The 21,505-nt window shown below is 55.3% G+C and overlaps 2 protein-coding genes across 6 annotated transcripts; both read left to right on the top strand.

Moving 5' to 3' along the window:
* The first annotated feature begins 629 nt into the window (after nt 1-629).
* On the top strand, nt 630-4,089 carry PPM1N (protein phosphatase, Mg2+/Mn2+ dependent 1N (putative)). 2 transcript variants are annotated; one of them, XM_072774541.1, is made up of 5 exons: nt 630-1,751; nt 2,291-2,408; nt 2,487-2,592; nt 2,679-2,739; nt 3,804-4,089. In XM_072774541.1, the coding sequence occupies exons 1-5, from the start codon at nt 837-839 to the stop codon at nt 3,840-3,842; spliced, it is 1,239 nt and encodes a 412-aa protein (XP_072630642.1). In that variant the 5' UTR covers nt 630-836; the 3' UTR covers nt 3,843-4,089. The 2 variants fall into 2 exon arrangements, with proteins under 2 accessions (XP_072630642.1, XP_072630631.1); XM_072774530.1 differs by having other exon boundaries at nt 637-1,751; nt 3,423-4,089.
* A 4,032-nt stretch (nt 4,090-8,121) lies between these two features.
* Nucleotides 8,122-21,505, top strand: VASP (vasodilator stimulated phosphoprotein). Of its 4 annotated transcripts, none has more exons than XM_072774466.1 (13): nt 8,122-8,469; nt 15,346-15,517; nt 15,609-15,774; nt 16,835-16,928; nt 17,422-17,471; nt 17,604-17,845; nt 17,999-18,099; nt 18,704-18,755; nt 18,907-18,949; nt 19,150-19,195; nt 19,351-19,441; nt 20,095-20,152; nt 20,279-21,505. In XM_072774466.1, exons 1-13 carry the CDS (start codon nt 8,465-8,467, stop codon nt 20,314-20,316), a joined length of 1,158 nt encoding a protein of 385 aa, XP_072630567.1. In that variant the 5' UTR covers nt 8,122-8,464; the 3' UTR covers nt 20,317-21,505. The 4 variants fall into 4 exon arrangements, with proteins under 4 accessions (XP_072630567.1, XP_072630570.1, XP_072630544.1 ...); XM_072774469.1 differs by having other exon boundaries at nt 8,123-8,469; nt 18,910-18,949; XM_072774443.1 differs by lacking the exon at nt 8,122-8,469 and adding an exon at nt 14,765-14,916.

Raw genomic sequence — 21,505 nt, 5'->3', positions numbered from 1 at the left:
AGGATGTAAAGACCACCGCTCTGAGGAGGGGTCGGAGCTGAGAACCCCAGAGGGAGTGGGATAGGCGGCGGGAGAAACTACACGGAAAGTTTGAGGCAAGGGGAGGAGCTCAGATGCGGGCGGGGCTTAAGTTAAGTTAGAATTAAGCAGGTAGTTGGGCGGGGTCAAAGACGGAGAAGGTAGAGGCGTGGCCTAGAAAAAGTAGGAAAGAGCAGGCAGGGAAGGGGCGCAGCCCAGAGGGTAGGAGAAACCTACAGAGCAGGGGGCCAGGCTCCCCAGAATGTGGGGACTGGGTCTGTAGTTAAGGGGCGGAGCTAAGACTGAAAATTAGGAGTGTCTGAGGCTGTGTGGTTGAATGCACGGGTGGGACCTGGAAACGGAGAAAACGAAGACCCAGGGCAAGACCCAGAAGTGGAGCGGTCGAACTGAAAAAAATAAAGGATTTAAAGATTTTGAAACTGGGGAGGTTGGGGGGCAGGACACTAAACTAACAGTGTATAGAACACGGATTCTAAAGCTCTTTCCGAAACACTCTTTACTTCTTTTATGACTGTTTCCTCTTCGGTACATCGGAGATGATGTAAAATAGTGGTAGCGCATGGTAAGTGCTGTTTACTACTATTTTTTCGTGACCCAGATCCCCAAACGTCATTTTGAAGGTACAGGAGAGAAGACCCCCAAGAGTCCAATCTCTTCTAGTAACTCGACTTGAGTGCAGGTCAAGGGTACAGGAAGGAGATTTAGGTGGTTTAAAATCTCACAGTGGAGGGGATTAATGGAGTTGGGGGGAGGGGTAGGTGCAGAGGGTGGAGGCGTCCTGATCCCAGGGCTGAAGAATGGCTGCCTTTGCCCGCCTGCTGGAGCATCTCCTCTGGCCAGCTTGCAAAAAACAGGAGGCAGAGGAGGAGGAGGAGGGGCGCAGGTCTCACCACGGGCCTCGGTCGCTCCTGGACGCGCCGCGATGCGTCCAGCGGCCGCACGGGGGTGCGGCGGCGTCTTGCGGCTTGCGCTTCGGGGCCAGCGCTGTGCAGGGCTGGCGCGCGCACATGGAGGACGCGCACTGCGCTTGGCTCGAGCTGCCCGGGCTACCCCCAGGCTGGGCATTCTTCGCGGTCCTCGACGGCCACGGCGGGGCGCGAGCTGCCCTATTCGGTGCGCGCCACCTGCCGGGCCACGTGCTAGAGGCTCTGGGCCCCGCGCCGGGCGAGCCGGAGGGAGTGCGCGGGGCGCTACGCCGAGCCTTCCTGAGCGCGGACGCACGCCTGCGTGCGCTCTGGCCTCGTGGCGAGCCCGGGGGCACCACGGCCGTGGCTTTGCTAGTCTCCCCGCGTTTTCTATACTTGGCGCATTGCGGTGACTCCCGAGCGATGCTGAGTCGCGCCGGCGCCGTGGCCTTCAGCACCGAGGACCATCGGCCCCTCCGGCCCCGGGAACGGGAGCGCATCCACAACGCGGGGGGCACCATCCGCCGCCGGCGCCTCGAAGGCTCACTGGCAGTATCCCGAGCGCTGGGCGACTTTGCTTACAAAGAGGCTCCGGGAAGGCCCCCTGAGCTGCAGCTCGTTTCTGCGGAGCCTGAGGTCACCGCCCTGGCTCGCCAGGCTGAGGACGAATTCCTGCTATTGGCCTCTGACGGTGTGTGGGACGCGATGTCTGGCGCTGCCCTGGCGGGACTGGTGGCGTCGCGCCTCCGCTTGGGCCTGGCCCCGGAGCTTCTCTGCGCGCAGCTATTGGACACGTGTCTGTGCAAGGTCCTAGGGGCGGGGCTTGGAGTCACTGAGGGGAAGAATTTAAAGGATCTAGGGAGCAAGGGATTTTGAGGGAAGGGCTCCCTCGAACTACAGGAGGGTGTTAGGCTTCAGTAAAGGGCGTGGCCTGCCGAGTGGGCAGGGCCAAAACATGGAGGGGCCGAGACAGAGGGCTGTCTGTGCAAGATCCGAAAGCCATAGTGATGGATAGGTAAGTGGGAGGGACCTGAGAGAAAGGCGTGGTCTTTCTTGGGATTTAGTAGTGGATCCTGAGGTCTGATTCACGCCTTTATGAAGAGCAGCAGGACGGCGGAGTGGGAGGAGCCTCGGCGAAGGGGCAGGCAGGGTTCTCTGATAGAGTGCGGCTAGGACAGTGAGAGGTCTAGGTGACCCGTCCTGGTGAGAGGACTTGGTTTACACTGGCAGATGGGCAAGACATCAGAGAAACGGCCCTAACCAGACTGGGGAGGAGGACACTAGAAGGCTGAGATTGTTGGGAAGCTCTGCATCCCATCAGGCTCCTTTTTCTCCACTTTCTCCAGGGCAGCCTGGACAACATGACCTGCATCCTGGTCTGCTTCCCCGGGGCCCCCAGGCCTTGTGAGGAGGCGATCAAGAAGGAGTTAGCGCTGGACACAGCCCTGGGCCACAGGGTCGCCGGTGAGGAGGCTCCAAGAGCATAGCGGGAGGGGTGGTCAGTGGGCAAGGACACCCCCATAATCCTTCCCTCCTTCTCAGCGCTGTGTTCCTCTGCTCAGGAGCCCCCCAGCCTGAACACGGTTTTCTGGACTCTGGCCTCAGAGGACATCCCAGATTTACCTCCTGGGGGAGGGCTGCACTGCAAGTGAGTGGGGGGGGGCGTGGTGAGGTGTAATGGGGGGAGGGGTAGTAGAAGGAGGGTCCCCTGCTGGGCCTCTCTCTGCTCTCCAGGGCGGCTGTCATTGCTGAAGTTTATTCTCAGCTCTACCAAGCCTCAGGACACGAAAGGCAGGTAAGGACTTCATGTTCTTGAATGTTTCTCTTGGAAGCATGTAACCCAGCCCTCCTACCTCCTTTAGTGTTGGAGAAGTTGAGGAGACAAGCGGCTTTCCTGACATATTAATAAATTCTCACTCCTGGCCCTGAATCATTGTGCTAGACATGATAGGGGTAGGGGAGGGGGGAAGCAGAAGCAGAGAAGAGACTGCCTCTCTTCCCAAGAAAGGTGTCCCCTGCATTAGCCCGTACAACCCATTATCCCAAGCACCACCCCTTTCATCCATAAATAAGGCAGAAAAATTCAAGGAATGTTTATGACCAATCCCAAGACCTGGATGTGAGGATGGTCAGGGTCTTGGATGAGTGAGTAGGGCCCAGATAGCTTACAAGAATTTGGAGCTATCCAAAGAGGTGGTGGGTGGAGCCAAATAAAGTCAGGCAAGGGGTGGGAGTCCGGGAGGAAATGGAGGGAGGGGAGATTGTTGATAGTTCCCCAGCAGCAGAAGGAGGTATTTGTCAAGATTGTTTGATTTGTAATCGACAGAAACCCAATTCCACCTGGGACAGAAAAACAAGGAACTTACTGGGTCACTTAATTGAAGAGTTCAGGCATAAGGCATTGACTACATCCAGTTCTCAGATGATATCAGGAACCATCTCTTGGTTTTATTTTCTCTGCATTGACTTCATTTCCAGGCAGGATCTCCGCATGAGGTAGCAGACAGTTGCAGCTCTAGCAGCCTCATGTCCCAGGAGCCCAACATCCCCAGTGGAGAGAATTCACCAGGTTCCCAGTAGCGGAAGCTCTGGTTCCATGGCTGGTTCTCACTGGTCACACTGGCCCACATGTCTGATCAGTCACTGTGTCTCTGACTGGCCAGGCTGGGGTCATATGCCCACCCCTAGGACTTGGGGCTGAGGTCCACTCCACCCAACCCAGAAGGATTGATGGACAGATGGGGAATGGCGGCCCCTCAAAGAAAAATAAAAGTGGTGCTTCCAGAATATAGGGAAGCAGATACTGAGAACCAAGGGGAGGTTCTTATCAGCCGTTTCCCACCTTCTTTGTTACAAAAGGGCCCAACTGGGGCCAGAAAGCCCACTGGCACCCACTGAAACTCTTCCTTGGACTTGGAGGCCTGACAGCTGTTGCCCTTTGAGGACCCTGTGCCTAGCCAGGGCCTCAAAGGAACTGAGGAAGAAGACTCCCCTTCCCCAGCTACACAGGCCAGAGGAAGGAAGACAACCCGAGGGAGGAACCCCAGAATGCTTATTTCCCCTTCTCCTACTTCCCTCTCACACAAAGTCTTATGGGGAAATTCCACCCATCTGAACTTAAAAGGAAAAAAAAACCCACCCCAAACCAAATCAAATGCTTCTGAAATATTTTAAGCTGAATGGATCCTTGAGTGATAACCCAGTTCAATAACCTTCTCTTCCCTTCCCATTTTTTCATCTGTTTGGAGGGAGTTAGGAGAGAAGACTTACTGTTAAATTTTAATGATATAACTCAAAATAAATTTCATATATGTATGTATGTATGTATAAAAAACCCTAGACCTTATTTCTCTTGTCATGGGGCAGATATGTATTGGGCATCTGCTGTGTGCTAGACCCTGCTCACAGCCATCAACCAGGCGGGACCACTGAAATCCCTGTCACCCCGAGGGACACACCTCCTAGTGTGTGGGGAGACAGCAAACAAGGAAACAGATATTACCATCTCAGATACTGATAAGTGTCTTAAGGCAAATAAAACAGGGTAGGGTGGTAAGATGTCTGGGGGGGGCTACTTTGTTTTTTAAATTGTATTCTTTTAAAAAAAAAAAAGACTTTATTTATTTATTTGACAGAGCACACACAAGTAGGAGGAGTGGTAGAGTGTGAAGCAGACACCCTGCTGAGCAGGGCGCTGGATGTGGGGCTTGATCCCAGGACCCCGGGATCACAACCTGAGCCAAAGGCAGATGCCCAACTGACTGAGCCACCCAGGCACCCCCCCTGTTTTTGAATGGGTAATAAGTTCCCTGGATTCAAAATTCAAAGGGTACAAAATGGTATACAAAAATGAAAAGTCTTTCTCCTCCCTACCCCTTAGCCACTCAATTTCCCACCTGGGGTTTTATTTTTATTTTTTTAAAGATTTATTTATTTATTTATTTATTTATTTATTTATTTATTTATTTATGATAGAGAGAGAGAGGCAGAGGCAGAGACACAGACAGAGGGAGAAGCAGGCTCCATGCTGGGAGCCAGATGCAGGACTCGATCCCGGGACTCCAGGATCGGGCCCTGGGCCAAAGGCAGGTGCTAAACTGCTGAGCCACCCAGGGATCCCCCCCACCTGGGGTTTTAAACAGGGGATCCGGGGAGATCTCTGAGAAGAGTGCAAAGATCACAGAGAAGAGTGTCCCAAGGCACAAGGAATAGTCAGTGCAAAAGCCTAGAGGCTGGACGGAACCTGGTATTTTCAAGATGAAGTTTGATATGTCTCGAGATGTCTATGACCATCAAATACCCATTCTCTATCCTATTAGTAACCACTGTAATGAGTTTGGAGTGGATCTTTCCAGACCTTTTACTCGGCAGTGTGTGGTAGCTTTGGTGTTTCCTTGATTTTTTTTTCTTTTCTTTATTTATTTATTTATTTATTTATTTATTTATTTATTTATTTATTTTTCATACCGTGTATCATTTGGCAGTTACTTTTTTCCCCTCGGTGATACCTTGGAGACTACTTTCATGCCGTTTACACACCTCTTTTTTTTTTTTTTTTTCTGCTGCCCAGCACTGCAGACAAGGTACAATGTACAATGGTTTTGCTATCCATTCTCCTCTTGATGGATGTTTATTTTTTTTTAAAAGCTAGTATTTACTTATTTGAGAGAGACAGAGAGCATGAGCAGGAAGGCGGGGCAGAGGGAGAGGGAGAAGCAGACTCCCTGCTGAGCAGACAGTCCCATGTGGGGCTCCAACCCCAGGACCCTGAGATCATGACCTAAACCAAAGGCAGATGCTCAACTAACTGAGACACCCAGGTGCCCCTTGACGGACATTCAAACTATTTCCAATTTTTTGCTTTCACATCACTGCTGCCACAAAGATCCTTGATCAGGCTTCTTGTGTACACATGCCACTTTCTCTAGCACAAGGGTCCTGTTACCTGTGTTGTACAGCACCTGAGCTCAGAATGGTTTGTACAGGGCTGCCTGGGTGGCTCAGTGGTTGAGCGTCTGCCTTCCACTCAGGGCGTGATCCCGGATCTGGGGATCCAGTCCTGCATCAGGCTCCCTGTGAGGAGACTGCCTCTCCTTCTGTCTCTGTCTTTGTCTCTGTCTCTCTGTGTCTCTCATGAATAAATAAATAAAATCTTTTAAAAAATGGTTTTACACTTTTAAAAGGATCAGAGGAAAAAGGGAATATGTGAAAGAGCCCCTACGTCTGATATGCCCGAAATATTTACTATTTGGACCTTTATAGGAAAATTTGCTGACTAAAGTGCTAGCCCTCTACAGAAGGACTAGCCCTCACCCTCCTATTTCACAGATGTGAAAGCTGAGCAACAGGGATGAGAAAAAAGTTGCCCAAAATCTTCCGGAACTGGGGTTCTCATTCTGTTGGATAAATGTCTATTGAACTGCTGTTGTGGGCCCAGCTGGATTGAAGGAGGCACACAAACTGATCAAATTGGGGAACTGGGGTGGCTCGGGGGTTGAGTGTCTGCCTTTGGCTCCGGTCGAGATCTTGGGTCCTGGAATGGAGTCCCACATCAGGCTCCCTTCAGAGAGTCTGCTTCTTTCTCCCTCTATGTCTCTGCCTCTCTATGTCTCTAGTGAATAAATAAATAAAATCTTTTAAAAAAAGATACTGATCAAGGCTACCCCTGAACCCAAAGAACTCACAGCTTAGGAGAGACAGTGGGAAATAATTATAACCTAGATGGAGGAGAGTTCAAGCTCTCCCAGAGTAGGGCAGAAAAGGGGAGAAGAGGGGAGCCTGGGTGGCTCAGCGGTTTGGTGCCTGCCTTTGGCCCAGAACATTGATCCAGGATCGAGTCCCACATCAAGCTCCCTGCATGGAGCCTGCTTCTCCCTCTGCCTGTCTCTGCCTCTCTCTGAGTCTCTCATGAATAAATAAATAAAATCTTTAAAAAAAGAAAAGGGGAGAAAATTACTCAGTTATTTAGAGAAGAATTAATGTCAGAGCATGGCCTGGAAGGATGAGGTGAAGGAGGTCTGAATCCAGGTAGAGGACCTGGCTTGAACAAAGGCTGGGAATGGTGGTTCTCTCCCCTAGTCAGCTGGGTCCTGTGAATTGTTGGTTTCACACCCCTACCTTGCACCTAGGCACCCCTGTGATTCAGGAGCTCAGGCAAGAGGGCTATGGCCCAGATTTCTTCCTTTACCTTCAGGCCTCAGTTTACCCACTTGTGAACGTTGAACCTATGATTTCCCAGGCATCCAGCCCCAGGGTACCAGACCCGGGCCAGGTGGCGCTCTGCGGGAGGGGAGTGGCCACCAGTGGAGTCACATGGGGCGGGGCCTGCGGGACCCGCTGCGGAAGCTTGGGAGGGTGTTTGGGCCTCAGACCCAAGCTACTGCGTGGGGGAGGGGGTTCCTAGGAGCCAGCACCAGGTGGGTGGGTGCCCCTGCCTCCGCGCCCTCCTATTGCTGGATGATCCCGCCATCCTCTGCGGGCGAAACTGAGTCACGGCGGGGGTGCGTGGGGAGAGGTTCCAGGGGTTTTAACCACACAGGAACCTGGAGTCCCATCCGCACCCAGGGGCAGCGCCGCACCCTCACCCCTGCCCCCGCCCCCACCCCCACCCCCACCCCCAGGCAGTGAGTCAGCGGCCGGCCGCGCCCCCTCGGCCCACTTCCTCCTCACCTTCCTGGGGCGGGCGGGGGGCGGCGAGAGGGATGGGGCCCTCCCCGCCCACCCCCCCCTGTGCTGGGGAAAGGGGTTCATCCCTTAGTCACCTTTCATATATTAGCAGAGAAGAGAGACGCTGGGGGTAGCATTTAAGGTATCATTTAAGGGGGAATATTTGAGAGAATCTATGCTTAACCAGAGGATCGTCTTCGCGCCCACCCCCCAAATTGAGCAGAACGTGAAGAAATGGAGAAGTCGTTGGGGAGGGTGAGCAGGAATTGTCCCCATTAAGATCCTCCTAAGAATTTCCATCGTAGGAGCGAGTGAGCGATCAGGAAGGATCCCTTGCCCTCCACCAGACCTACCCCCTAATTTGGGGGTGACCCTCAGCGTGCATCCCCATTTCTCTAACGTTGGGGAAGAGGTAAATAGCGGAAGTGTAGGGTTCCGCGTTGCCCTTTTAAGCGCCCTTCACCCCCCCCACCGCCTAGAGGTGTCCGCGGCCCCTTTAAGGCGCAGGGCATTGTGGGTGCGGGGAGTGGAATTTTGGAACGAAATGTAGCGAAGAGAAGTACAGTAGTAAGAGTAACATTGTACCCGCCGCCGGCCGAGGGGGCGCGCCGGGGACGGGACGCCGCACCCCCTTTCTGCCGCAGGGACCCCCGATCAAACCTCCAGAGGGAGGAGGCGCCTGAGGACCCGCCCCGGCCCCGTCCACGTTCCCCCCCAGGAAGCCGGACTCTATGGGGCGGGACCCTGGGGGAGACTGAGCAGAACCTGGAGCCAGCCCCGAACCCCTGAACCTTGAGCCAGGGGCGCCCCGGGAGCACCCACCCGTGGGTGCGCCGCCCTCCCGCTGAGCAGCCATGAGGTGAGCCTCGAACTGCCTCCAAACCCTTCCGCGCTCCGCGCGGGCTCCCCGCCCCGCCTTTGTCCCCCTCCCCCAGCTGGAATTTGGGGACAGGGCACTGGGGGCCTCGGATTTGAGGCCGAGCCCCCTTGGACGAGTTCCAAATACTGACCGCTTCGCCATGACTCCTAAGGCTCGGGTGGTGCCTCAAAGGTTCTCTCGGAAGCCCTCAGATTTGGGGGCGCCCCGAGGACTCCCGAATTTCTTAAAGACTTTTTCAGAGAACCTCCAAGTTGCCAGATCCTGCCAGCATGGAGGCCAGAATTAAGGCAGGGCTCAGACTACCCCCCAAAAATCTCAACTCGGGCTCCGGGAGGGATTGAGGGGACCGGGTTGGGGGTTCCTGGGACCTGGAAGAGAGATTCGGGACGTAGACCTTGGTTTGCCGGGTCTGCTTTTACGTGGCGCTGGAAAAAGCCTTCCCAAGTGGGACCTCGCTTCTTAACTTCGGGGGCACTTAACCCCTTAAATTTCGGGGGGCTCTCGTCCTCCGGTGGAGGTGAGTGCAGACGAACCCACGGACCCGGACAGCCTCGAGGGTCTGGTTGGGACTCCCCTCCCCCGCCGCTCCCCACCCACCTTCTGTTTAAAACAAGCGGTGCCTAGGACGGAGCTCCAGGGCTCGGCGCGGAGGGCGGCTCCCCGGCCCGGGGCCAGGAGGGCGGCCCCGCGCCCCCACCTGTGCGTCCTGGGGAGGGAGGGGGCGCGGCAGCTGCGGGAAGAGGGGCCTTTGTCTTCCTGACTCACCTGTCGAGACAGCTGGTGTTGGGGGGGCGGGCAAGGAGTGCAGTGGGCCGGCTGCTTTCCCCACCACGCGCCGCCCCTTGCTCTCACCACCGCCCCCCTACCCGGCCCTCCAGAGCCGTGGGGTTGGGGGGGGGGCGCTGTAAAAAGCTTCAAGGTCATAGCCCTCTCCCCCTGGGACCCAGGCTCCCAAGACAGTCCCAGACACCTTCCCAGGAATTTAATCCTGGGGGTGGGGGGCCCAGAGGACCCAGGGATTTTTGTCTTACCGGGTCGGACCTCAGAACTCCTGGGCTCACCTGAGGGCGGGGCCGGGGCGGGCTGGGAGACCGGAGTAGACCCTCCCCCACTCTCCCCTCCCCCTGGCCCCCCATAATCTCTCCCTTGGGGCCCGAGCCTGACAATACTATCTCCCTTCCTCCACTCTCTCAGGGACTTCCTGCCCCCAAAGCCCCCAGCTTGAGGGGGAGGCCCCCCGAGGAGGACTGGGGATTAACCCCCTGGTGCCCACATCCTCCCACTACCCCCACACGCCCCTGCCCTCTGACATCAAGAGTCGCATTGCCCTTTAGGACCATTAGAGACCCCCTCCGCCTGTGTTCCTTCTGATGTGAAAGTGTTGGAGCATTTTGGGGTGAGGGGGCACCCACGGACACCCACCCTCGAGGTCTCCCGCCTACCTACCCCCCATTATAGCCACATCCCTCCGAGGCCTGCCCCGGAGAGGGGGCATTTTGGGGGGAGCCAGGCTCTCTTCCCTCACCCTCTTCCCAGGGGACCCTCCTCTCCCACGGCTGCCCCCCCGCCCCGCCCCCCGCCCCCCCTCGCGTTTCCGGTCCCAGGCACCGTGGAAGGCGGATGGCGGATGTCCGAGTTAGTGCTGCCTCACTCACTGTGAGACCGTAAAAGGGCAGGAGCAGTGTCTGGGCCGGCCTCCCGCCCCCCCTCCCCCAGGCCCGGAGGCCTTCGCCCTCCCACAGGGTCCCCCTACTGTTGGCCGCGGCCAAAGCTCCCACCTCCTGGGGGGTGGGGGGCGGTGGGCAGGAGTTGAACTGCTGGGCCTCCCACCCGAGGGTCACTCGCACCTCCCCAGGGGGTCTTCCCTGCTGATGGCCACGCCCAACTCGCTGCGCTGCGCCCCCTCTTCCAGGACCTCTAGGATTCCAAAAGACCCCTGCCCCTGCATGAGGGCAGCCAGGGAAACTGAGGCTCGCCCTAGATCCCTCAGGCAGTGTTGAGGGAGGGGAGGGGACTGGGATCCTGCGACTTGACTTCTGTCTGCTTTGGCTGGGCTAAGAGAGGATGTTAAAATGGAAAGTTACAAGATATAGTTCTTTTTCTCCCAGTTTGACAAATATTTGTTAAGTGTCTGCTGTGTGCGAGACTCAGCTGGGATTCTGGGAAGGCTCAGAGAGGGGGCAGAGGTCTGAGAATCTCAGGGCAGAGGTCTGCAAGCGGTATTTAGGTCCATTTCTTTCCTCTTCCAGGAATGGTAATTATTATTACCTTACAAAGTTGTTGTTTTTTAAATAATAATAAGAGACCATCTGATCAAACATGTGCTCTGTGCCAGGCACTGTATTATTCTGACTGCCCCACCTCCATGGGTCAACTGAGACACAGAAAAATTAAGCAAATAACCTATTCAAGTCAGTTTGGAAGTAGGCAGCTCTAGATTTGAATTTAGGGCAGTCTCCAGACTACGATGCTATTACAGAAAAAGGAAAATAAAACGTTTTAATGGTATTAAAAAAAAAAAAAACAAGTAACATGTTTGCACTATGTGAACACTTAAGATAATGCAGATAAGCAAGAAGAATCTTTTACCTTTCTGTTCATTTATGGGAAACTGAGGCTTATAGGGAAGGAGCAGCTAGAGTGAACCCACACAAACCCAAAGCCCATAGATCTGGTTCTTTGTACAAGGTTGCTTCAAAGACTTGCAGTTTTGGAAGGGTTATAGTTGGTGTGTGCATGGGGGTTTGCAGGGAGTGGATTACAAGTTTTATGGTTTATTTATTTATTTTTATTTTTAAATTTATTTATTTATTTATTTATTTATTTATTTATTTATTTATTTATTTATGATAGTCACAGAGAGAGAGAGAGAGGGGCAGAGACACAGGCAGAGGGAGAAGCAGGCTCCATGCACCGGGAGCCTGACATGGGATTCGATCCAGGGTCTCCAGGATCGCACCCTGGGCCAAAGGCAGGCGCCAAACCGCTGCGCCACCCAGGGATCCCAGTTTTATGGTTTAGAGAGACTGTGGGGTAAATCCTGAGGGGGGATTGAAGGGGTGAAGGGAAGGGCAAGCCTCTAATCTGGAAGGCTTGAGTAAACCAGAGTGACTATGCTTGATTGCCTCCAGTGATGAGAAACTCTCTTTCTCAGTTAGGACGTTCAGCTCCCTCATGCAGAGTGTGTGCCAAGTCCCAGGTCCTGAACTTAGGGCTTTTCTTATCTCTTTCAATCCTTACAGCAAACCCAGTGAATTCTGGTTTCCAGGCCTGGAAACTGCAGCTCAGAGAGGTGAAGCCACATAGCAAGGGAGTGACTTGAACCCTTTGTCATCCACCACATGTTTTCCAGAATGCAGGGACTTCCTGGGGGAGGTGCAGGGTGGGGGTGGGGGAGGGTCCTGAGCTGGCTGAGAATAAGACTCTCTCCTGGGAAATTGAGGGAGCAAGACCCCAGGAGCCCCATGGGAATCAGGCACACCCCTGTTTCAGACCCACTCCCCGCTTCCTGGGCTGTGGGATTTTCCATCAAGCTTTTACCTGGTTTAGAGTTTTGGTTGTTTTGAACTTAAGTAATGAATTGGTGTTTTCTAGGTAATACCGCCCAGAGGTTGAAAAAGAAAAAAGAAATGAGCAATTCAAAAGCGTAAACAGCACTAAACATCCATTTCCTCCCTCCTTCCTCCGGCCCCAGCTGCCCTCTTCCTAGGAGACAGCCTCTGTTAGTCTCCTGAGAAGCTTGAGAAGCGGCCTCTGCTTCTATCACCTCGTTGCCTTGTGTGCGGATATATTTATATCCTTTCACCTTTTTTTTTAAACCCCTGATATGCACCACTTTATACCTCGCCTCTTAAAAGATTCAGCCTAGCTGTTTCCTCATCTTTAAATGAAGTTGAGAACTTGGGTAGACCAGGGTTCAAATATGAGCCCCTCCGTGTACTTGCTGAATGACCCGGGACAAGCGTCTTGACCTCTCTGTGCCCATGGTCATTCATCCCTTAAAAAAGGGTAAGTGCCAGAGCCCGTGCCATGAGGTCAGGTGTAAATTGGGGCCCAGGACCCCAAACAGTGTCCGGGACTCAGGCCAACCCATAAACATCAGCGCCTTTGTTAAGAGTTTTTCCTTTTAACGATTAATGACTCATTAGCTAATTTGGCAACTAGCGAGTACCTACAATGTGCCAGGCACGGTGCTAGGTTGTGGGGACATAGCAGGCGGACGGAAAGAAAAAGAATCTCTGCCCTGACTATTTGGTAGGGCAGACAGGGGTCTCTCTCAGGTAGGATCCCTGCTGTGAAATACGGAACTTGGGACCAGAAGGAGGAATTTTTCCAGACAGGGTAGTCAGGGAGGGCTTCTCAGAGGAGGTGACGTGGAAGTGGAGACCCCAAGGAGACAAGACTAGGTTGAGGAGGAACAAGTGCACAGGCCCGAGAGGGTGATCTGTCTGGCATGCTGAAAGAGCGGCACGGAGCCCAGTGGGGCTGGAACAGAGCAGTGGGGCTGGAACAGCAAGCTTGAGGGAGGGAAGAGATGAGGTCAGAGATCCCACAGCTCACACAAACCACAGAGAGAACTCGGCTTTTAGTCTGTGGGGAGCCACGGGAGCTTTCCGAGAAGAGGAGGGACCTGATCTGACTGGTGTTTTAATAGGATCTTTCTTTTTTTTTTTTTTTTTAAAGATTTTTTTTTTTTTTACTTCTTTTTTTATTTATTTATGATAGTCACAGAGAGAGAGAGAGAGAGAGAGAGAGGCAGGCAGAGACATGGGCAGAGGGAGGAGCAGGCTCCATGCACCGGGAGCCCAATGTGGGATTCGATCCTGGGTCTCCAGGATCGCGCCCTGGGCCAAAGGCAGGCGCTAAACCGCTGGGCCACCCAGGGATCCCTTAATAGGATCCTTCTGCCATAATGGGGACACTGTGGCCTGGAGAGGGGCAGGACCAGCCTGGGGTCACTCAGCAGACGCCCAGTTCTCCAGCCAGGCCAGAGACTCAGCAGGGCAAGACTGCTTGGGAGAGCAAAGTGCAGCCAGGGTGGGGAAGCAGCTATAGCCTCGGGCGCCTGGCCAGAGTCTGCCCTGGGTGTGGGTAGCAGGTGTGGGCGAGGCCTTAACCCTGCCCTGCCAAGGGCAGTGGGAACCAGAAACAATCCCCGAGGCTGCACTTGTCTGGAAACAGCACCTGATATTTGGGTAGGGCCCACGCAGTCTTGGGGGGTTAAGACTGTGGACTTGGGTGCCAGGTGGCCGGGCTTCAAATCCTCGCTCTGCTGCTTCCCAGCTGTGTGATCAGGGGCAAGTCGCTCAACCTCTCTGGGCCTCCATTTATAGTCCTCACTTGCAAAACAAAGATGAACTAGTGTCCATCTTGAAGGGCTGTGGTGAGAATAAAATGAGCATCTCTTTGGAAAGGGCCTTGAGTGCCTGACTCGCTGAAGTACACCCTAAGAAGGAGGTGCTGCGGTTGTATAAACTTATGGGGGGGAATGGGGCTCAGCTTCCTGGCCTAGGAACCAGGAGCTGGGTCAGCTGAAGGGGCTTTCCCTGCCCTGCCTTTTACCACATCAGCGTCACGCCCCAGCCTCGGCCTCGTGGAGACAGCCCATTGCCCGGTATAATTTATCTCCCCGGAAACCTCTCACCACCTACTTCCTCTTTTAAGGAAAAAGTCTGCTGGGGGTGGGGGTGGGGACTAGTGGTTCCCCCTGGTCTGTGTGTGACCTTGGGCAAGTCACTTCCCGTCTGGGAGCCTGAGTTTCCTCACTGGGGGGAGGGGACTTGGAACCTCCCCAGAAGGGACTGGTGGGGGCTCCGGAGGGATGTGGCTGTCTGGCTCCCCAGTGGTGTCTGTTCAGGGGACCGTGAAAGGGATGCTGACAGTTACTAAGCACTCAGTATGTGCCAGGCATTGTGCCAAGTGTTCTGTGCCTGGACTCCATTTACTCCTCCCACTGCCCCAGGAGGGGGGGGGACTGTCATTTTCCCACTTTGCAGGCAAGGAAGATGAGTACAGGGTGGGGAGGTCACTTCCCTGAGTCATGGAGTCAGTGTCTCAGTGAGGATTCGAACCCAGTTCTGTGGATGTCAGATCCTGAACTCTGAACCAGTTTCCTGACCCCTCCCTGCCAAAGCTGAGTCAGATGTCACTTTATCCAGGAAGACCTCCCTGACCCTCGGGCCGGGGCTGGCACTGTCTGGGGACAGGACTGGCTCCTACCCCAGAGGGTGGGGCCAGGACTGTCTGGATCATTGCCCAAAACCCAGGCTTGACAGAGCAGGGAGCGTCTGCTGGTGGCCGCCGGGGCCCGGGGAGCCGGATGGATGGGGCGGAAGAGTCTAGGCTCCTGCATCCATGCCCAGCACCCTGCGGACCTCACCCTTCCCCTCCCCGCGTCTCAGCTTCCGCTGGGGACCGGAGCAGGCAGTGAGGGCCGGGGGGCTGGTCAAGCAGGGAAACCGAGGCTGAGATCAGCAGGGGGGAGCTAGTCCCGGAACTCCTGCTCGGTCCCCACCGGCCCTTCTCCCAAGTCCACCCTGCCGGCTCTCTCACCTGTGCACCCCCGCATCTGCCTGCCTGTCTCACTCCCTTCTGTGCTGTCTCTGTTTCTCCAGCCCCTGCCTTTCTGTTTGTTCTCTCCCCTATTCCAGATCTGTCTCTGTCCACCTGTCTGCTTCTCTCTCCCCATCTCTGCCTCCGTCTCCCCGTCTGCCTCTCTCCTTCCCCCCACTCCCCCCCACATCACATGCCGGGAATCTCTGAATGTCCCCAGGTGACCGAGATGGAGGTGACTGGCCTCTGGAGGGTGCAGGCCGTGCCCCCTCCACTAACCCGCCCTTCCCCCCCTCCCCGCAGTGAGACGGTTATCTGCTCCAGCTGGGCCACTGTGATGCTTTATGATGACAGCAATAAGCGATGGCTGCCGGCAGGCACGGGCCCCCAGAGTTTCAGCCGCGTCCAGATCTACCACAACCCCACGGCCAATTCTTTCCGGGTTGTGGGCTGGAAGATGCAGCCAGACCAGCAGGTGAACCTCCGCCTCCCTCTCCCTCCCCCTCTCCCTCCGCAGGCTGCGCCCTGCACCCACCATCCTCACCCATCTTTCCCCTCCTGCCAAGGTGGTCATCAACTGTGCCATCGTCCGGGGTATCAAGTATAACCAGGCCACCCCCACCTTCCACCAGTGGCGCGATGCCCGCCAGGTCTGGGGCCTCAACTTTGGGAGCAAGGAGGATGCCACCCAGTTCGCGGCGGCCATGGCCAGCGCCCTTGAGGCTCTGGAAGGTGAGAGTGGGCAGCGGGGAAGCACGGAGCCCTGCCCGGGGCCGCCGCTTCCCCACTCGCAAATTAGCCCCCTTCTCACGAACTGCTGTTGCACCGCTACCGTGGGAGGATTATGGTGCGGACTCTGTAGAGGCGCCTGTGTGCCCCATGCGCACCCCTGTCTAAAACACACAATTCCTAAGGGTGCGGCCTGCTCCGTGAGTTTTTCCCCCGGTGACCGGTGACCGCCTCTCCGATCCAGATCCTTCCAGCCCCTAGAAGGCTCCCTGTGCCCTTTACTAGATCCCCGTTGTAGTGGTGGGTCATCAGTTAGTTTTCTGGCATCACTATTAAGAGAAAGCTCTCCAGCTGGTATTTCATAGACGTGAGCATGCACACGCATCCCCTGAGCATGGGGGTGAATGCAGATCCTGGTTCATCCCCTGAGCTGGGGCGTGGCCTGAGCCTCTGCATTTGTAACCAGTGCCCTGGTGATGACAAGGCTGCCACTCCATGGGCACAGCAGAGCGAGGCTTTAGGAAACCGCTGTGCATCCAGGGTCTGGGGGCAGAGGTATTTGCTTCCTGGAGAAGCCTCAGTGCCAGTGGGGAAGGGCTTGCTTGGCTGGGGGCACAGAAGAGTATGGTGGGTGGTTCAGGTTGCAGGAGCCAGAGGCCTGGAGGTGGGTGAGGAAGAGGCTCCCAACCTTCCAGTGTTCTTGGGCTGGGGTCTGAGTGGCGGTGACAGTGGTTAAGAGCCTGGATGTTAGAAATCAGTCTGAATTGGTCTTGTTCATGCAAATTCTGGTCTGTAAGACATGGGCAAGTGACTCAGGAAAGTTCTGGGCTTTTGCTCGGCATCATCACAGCACCTGCCTCTTATCGGCTCAGTCACGGGAGGCCAGTCAGGGGAGGCCAGTGCTGCCCCTCATCCCACGCCCCAGCCTGAGGGTCAGACTCTTGGAGAAAGAACGAAGCCAGTGCCTCTGGCACAGATTCCTGGGAGAGCTGAGTGAGAGTATCATGGGGTGGGGCCAAGTTCCGGGGTTGACTCACCACACTTTCCAACTCTTACCTTCCAGGAGGGGGGCCTCCGCCACCCCCGCCACCTGCAGCACCTCCCACCTGGTCTGTCCAGAATGGTCCCGCCTCAGAGGAGGTGGAGCAGCAGAAAAGGTGGGGCCAGCCCCTGGGTGGAGAACCCTACCAGCACCAGAGCTCTAGGATGTTCCAGAACCCCAGACTCCCAGAGTCCAGAACTGTCCAACTTTCAGTTTCCAGAATGTCCCTACTCCCAGGAGGCTAGACATGAAGGGCTTTCAGGAAACCCCACCTCCTGGAGTTCAAGAAACTCCCATACCCAGAGTTGCAGAACCTTCTGACCCCTCAAATCCCAGCCCCCCACATTCCCAGAATCCAGAAGTTGGCTGTTTAAAAGATCTTGGGCATTTTGTAATTCAGATGTTCTTGACAGTCTGATGACAAGAATGCTAACATCTTGGTCTCACTCTGTCCCTGCCCTTCCCCCCAACTCCTTCCCCGGGTCCCTGGGGGAGGAAGGCGAGGGTGGGGATTGGCAGTCAGCCTCCCTGGAGATCTGGGAGAGAAGGGGGGGTTGCTGGCCATCCTTGGGGCCCTCAGTGATGGCAGCTCCATCACCCCTTCACAGGCAGCAGCCGGGCCCACCAGAGCACCTGGAGCGCCGAGTCTCCAATGCAGGTGATTGCTCAGTGGCCTTGGGGGGATGGGGACAGGGGTAGGGGGATGACCTCCCAAGGAGGGGGTGGGCCAGCTGGATAGGAAGGAGTAAGGCTCCTCTCTTAGCATCCTCCTTTTCTGTGTTTCTTCCAGGAGGGCCTCCTGCTCCCCCAGCTGGGGGACCGCCTCCCCCTCCAGGACCTCCTCCTCCTCCGGGTCCCCCCCCACCCCCTGGTGTGTCCCTCTCAGGGGGCTCTGCGGCAGGGCACGGAGCAGGGGGAGGCCCACCCCCTGCGCCCCCTCTCCCCACAGCACAAGGCACCAGTGGTGGGGGAACAGGGGCCCCCGGTCTTGCAGCAGCCATTGCCGGAGCCAAACTCAGGAAAGTCAGCAAGGTGAGGGGGCCACGTATGGCTGGATGTGGGGGGATGGCCCTGATGGGATGAGACCAGAGTTGCAGGGGTCGGAGGGGGGAGTGGGGCCACAGGAGGGCCAGGGGGGCTAGGAGGCCCACCCATAAAGCCCCTTCTTCTTTGTCGTTTCTCCAGCAAGAGGAGGCCTCAGGGGGGCCCCCAGTCCCTAAAGCAGAGAGCACTCGAAGCACGGGCGGGGGGCTGATGGAAGAGATGAATGCCATGCTGGCCCGGAGGTGAGCCTGAGCCTGGAGCCTGGAGCCGCCAATGCCTTGGAAAGCTCTGGGAAGAAACCTCTCAGACCTGCAGTTAGCACCTGGAGATTCCAGTTCTGTAGGGCCAGGTTGGGGGAGGGCTCAGATTCCCATCTGGTTTGTTTCTTTGGGTGAAAGTTCCTTCTGTGATAGGCAGGTTTGGGATCGACAGTGCTGGAGATTACATTCTCCTGAGATGGCTGAGGTTTGGAATCACCTGGGGGTAGCCTCCAGAATGTTCTGAAACCCTGAATTCTAGAACCTGAGGAGGTCTCCCCTTAGAGGAGATCCTGCCTCGAAATCTTGGAAACTCAGATTCCTAGAATCCCAGCCATGTAAGATCGAGAATCCTCCACCCTTAGACTTTTGTGATTCCCAAATGTGAGAATCCTAACCCCCCCTCCCCCACACACACACCCCAGTTGGAGAACAGCACTCTCTTTAACTTCTAAAACTCCAGTTTCCTTACCCTTTGAGGATTCCAGAACTCTACACCTTAGCATCCACCTTTCTAGAACTCTGGTAAGAATTACTGAGTGGCTGAGGGAGGGCTGAAGTCATCTGTTTTTGCCTGTCCCTCCTGCAGAAGGAAAGCCACACAAGTTGGGGAGAAACCCCCCAAGGATGAATCTGCCAATGTGAGTTAGGGGCTCTTCCTGCCAGGTGCACCTTAGGCTGTACCATTCGGGTAGGGATACTGGGGAGGGCCGGGGTGTGACAGGAACGGGGCGGGGTGACGCCAAGGCGAGGATCAGCCGGCGGTCTCATGGCAGTTTTATTTCCCACCAGCAGGAGGAGCCAGAGGCCAGAGTCCCAGTCCCAGCCCAGAGTGGTGAGTGGAGCCTGTCTAGCCTGTAGGGCCTCCGGATGCCCTGTTCTCAGGTGGAATGCCCCCTCCTGGGGGAGTCTGCAAGCCATGCTGCGGACTGTAGTCCCTTGAGACCCTTTGAACAGGAGCTGATGAGGCTGTGGGGAGACTGAGGCGGGGCATTCCTTGTCCCTGATCTTCCTGATTTGTTGCCTGTCCTCCAGAAACTGTGCGGAGACCCTGGGAGAAGAACAGCACAACCTTGCCAAGGTGCGCCATCAGTGCTGGGTCCCTCCCCTCCCATAAATAGATGGATCTGTCACCTTTGTAGGAAGGGACACCAGGCGACCCTTGGAACGGGAAGCAGGGGAGGCCGACCCTTTCTCTAACCTCATTTCTGTCCCAAACCACACTGACTCTCCTAGGATGAAGTCCTCTTCATCCGTGACCACTTCCGAGGCCCACCCCTCCACGCCCAGCTCCAGTGACGAGTCAGACCTGGAGAGAGTGAAACAGGTAGCTTGGCGGGGGGTGGAGGGTGCGGGGTCGGGTGTTGGGAGGCCCCGGCTAGAAAGGGGCCACAGGTGGAAAGGAGATCTGGGGCCAAACTCCGCCATCCATCTGCCCTGTGATTCTGTGAAAAGGCCTCAGAAACCTCAGTTATTCAGCCTGAGAAATGGAGAGATTGAATCAGGTCAGGGATGACACACATACCACAGCCTCCTCTTCCAGCGCCAGTCACAGACCTTACTAATCTATCACTGCACTCATTCCTGATGAGCACCCAGAGTCCTTTCCAGCACACTAGCCCCAGACAGCACCAATCGGAATTGGCAGGAGACAGAAATATATTTGCCAGCCCTAATACTGGATGCTCTCCAGTCCTTTTCATCTGGCTCCAACGATCCAGAATTTTCCCTGAGAATTCTCCAGTCACTCTCTGGCCTTATCAATGATGTCACTGTGTGTGTGTGTCCCCGCGTGTGTGTTGGGGTGGGTAAGGGTCTTGAACCTTCTTCCTCTGGCCATTAAGAAAGGGGGGGGGGGGGCTTTCTCTTTAGAAAGGGGGGGAGTTATTTTAAAAGGGGACTTTCTCTTTAAAAAAGGGGAGCTTCATTTCTGCAAGTCCAGGGTGCCCTTCCTGATTGGTTGCACCCCATTATTTCCAGGAGCTTCTGGAAGAGGTGAGGAAGGAACTGCAGAAAGTAAAAGAAGAGATCATTGAAGGTGAGGTGGTTTTTGAATTTTAAACATTTGTTTTGGAGGCATCCCGTCTCCTGGAAAGGGCCCTGTTGTTGGAAGGGAAGGCGGAAGAGGCTCTGCCCATGACCCCTGCTCCTTGTTTCCTTCCAGCGTTTGTCCAGGAGCTGAGGAAGCGGGGTTCCCCCTGACCACAGGGCTCCAGAAGATCCTGTATCTCCTTTCTGCACACCCCGCCTGTCACCCTGCTTTCCCTGCCTCAACTCGACTTGGAATTGGCTAAAGACCACACAGGAATGCATCTCCCCCACTCCCTGTCCTACTTGGAAAATACCAAGGGGGTGTGGCTCCGTGGCCCCAGGGCCACACCCATACTGGCTGCTGATTGGCTGGGGAGGCCCCCACCCTTTGCTCCCTTTGGTCCTTCCCCTTCGCCATCCCCTTGGGGCTGGTTCCTCTGTTGGGGATTGGGGACCAAGTGACCCCACAGTAAGGGGGAAGGAAGGAGGGAATCTCACATTCCCTTGTTCTAGATTCACTTTAACGCTTAATGCCTTCGAATTTTTGTTTTTTTAAGGAAAAAAAAAATATATATATATATTTAGGTTTTGGGGGGAAGGGAAATTTTGTTTCTCTTTCGTTTTGATAAAACTGGGGTGTGGGGAGTTTTTAAATGCTATGCCCAGGGCTTGTCCCCTTTGGAGCAGCTATTTAAGGGGGAGGATGTCCCACCAGGCTGGGGGCACCTCCCCCACCCCCACCCCCACCCCAGGGAGCTCCCTTCCCTTTGGCTCCTTCCCCTTTTCTATGAGGAATTAAGATGCTATAACTTTTTGGAACCTCAGTTTTTTGGTTTTTTATTTGGGTAGGTTTTGGGGTCCCCCTGGGGAAATAAGATGAGGGAGAAAGGAAAGGGGGAGGAAACCTCCCCTCTCCCACCTTCACCTTTAGCTTCTTGAAAATGGGCCCCTACCGAATAAATCTGCCAGTTTTTTATAAATATGAAGATTTCTGGACTGATTCGGAGGGCTGCTCTGGTGAGGGTGGAGGTGTGTGTGTGCCCCTCCCGGCAGTGATCTGCCTTCCCCTCCTCTTTCTTCTTCCATCCTGTATCTGCTCCAGTTCCCACAGGCTCCGACAACCAATCTGCCACCCTGGAGAAAGCTAAGGACAGTCCCTCACAGTGTGGCATCAGGCAAGTCCTGTTGCTACTCCTGGGCCTCAGTTTCCCCATCTGGGAAATGGCTTGTGGGATGACTCTGACCCTTCCAGTGGGAATCCTCCCAGCTTCTCTGCTAATTCCAATGATCCTGTACCCATTTTGCAGATGTACGCCATGGTGCTCAGACACATTCTTAAAGATGACTTATTTACCCCAGA

The sequence above is a fragment of the Canis lupus genome, chromosome 1 (assembly GCF_048164855.1).
Source record: "Canis lupus baileyi chromosome 1, mCanLup2.hap1, whole genome shotgun sequence".
NCBI lineage: Eukaryota > Metazoa > Chordata > Mammalia > Carnivora > Canidae > Canis > Canis lupus.
The sequence above is the reverse complement of the archived record's forward strand: the minus strand, read 5'-3'. Positions and strand labels throughout refer to the sequence as shown.

Bases quoted from the DNA above. Each gene is read 5' to 3' on its own strand.
- PPM1N (XM_072774530.1), top strand. From the start codon at position 837: ATGGCTGCCTTTGCCCGCCTGCTGGAGCATCTCCTCTGGCCAGCTTGC. The intron at 2,409-2,486 runs GTGAGGAGGCTC...CCTCCTTCTCAG, and splicing joins CCTGGGCCACAGGGTCGCCG to CGCTGTGTTCCTCTGCTCAG. The intron at 2,740-3,422 runs GTAAGGACTTCA...CTTCATTTCCAG, and splicing joins CCTCAGGACACGAAAGGCAG to GCAGGATCTCCGCATGAGGT.
- VASP (XM_072774443.1), top strand. From the start codon at position 14,810: ATGGATGGGGCGGAAGAGTCTAGGCTCCTGCATCCATGCCCAGCACCC. The intron at 15,775-16,834 runs GTGAGAGTGGGC...CTTACCTTCCAG, and splicing joins CGCCCTTGAGGCTCTGGAAG to GAGGGGGGCCTCCGCCACCC. The intron at 19,196-19,350 runs GTGCGCCATCAG...TGACTCTCCTAG, and splicing joins AACAGCACAACCTTGCCAAG to GATGAAGTCCTCTTCATCCG.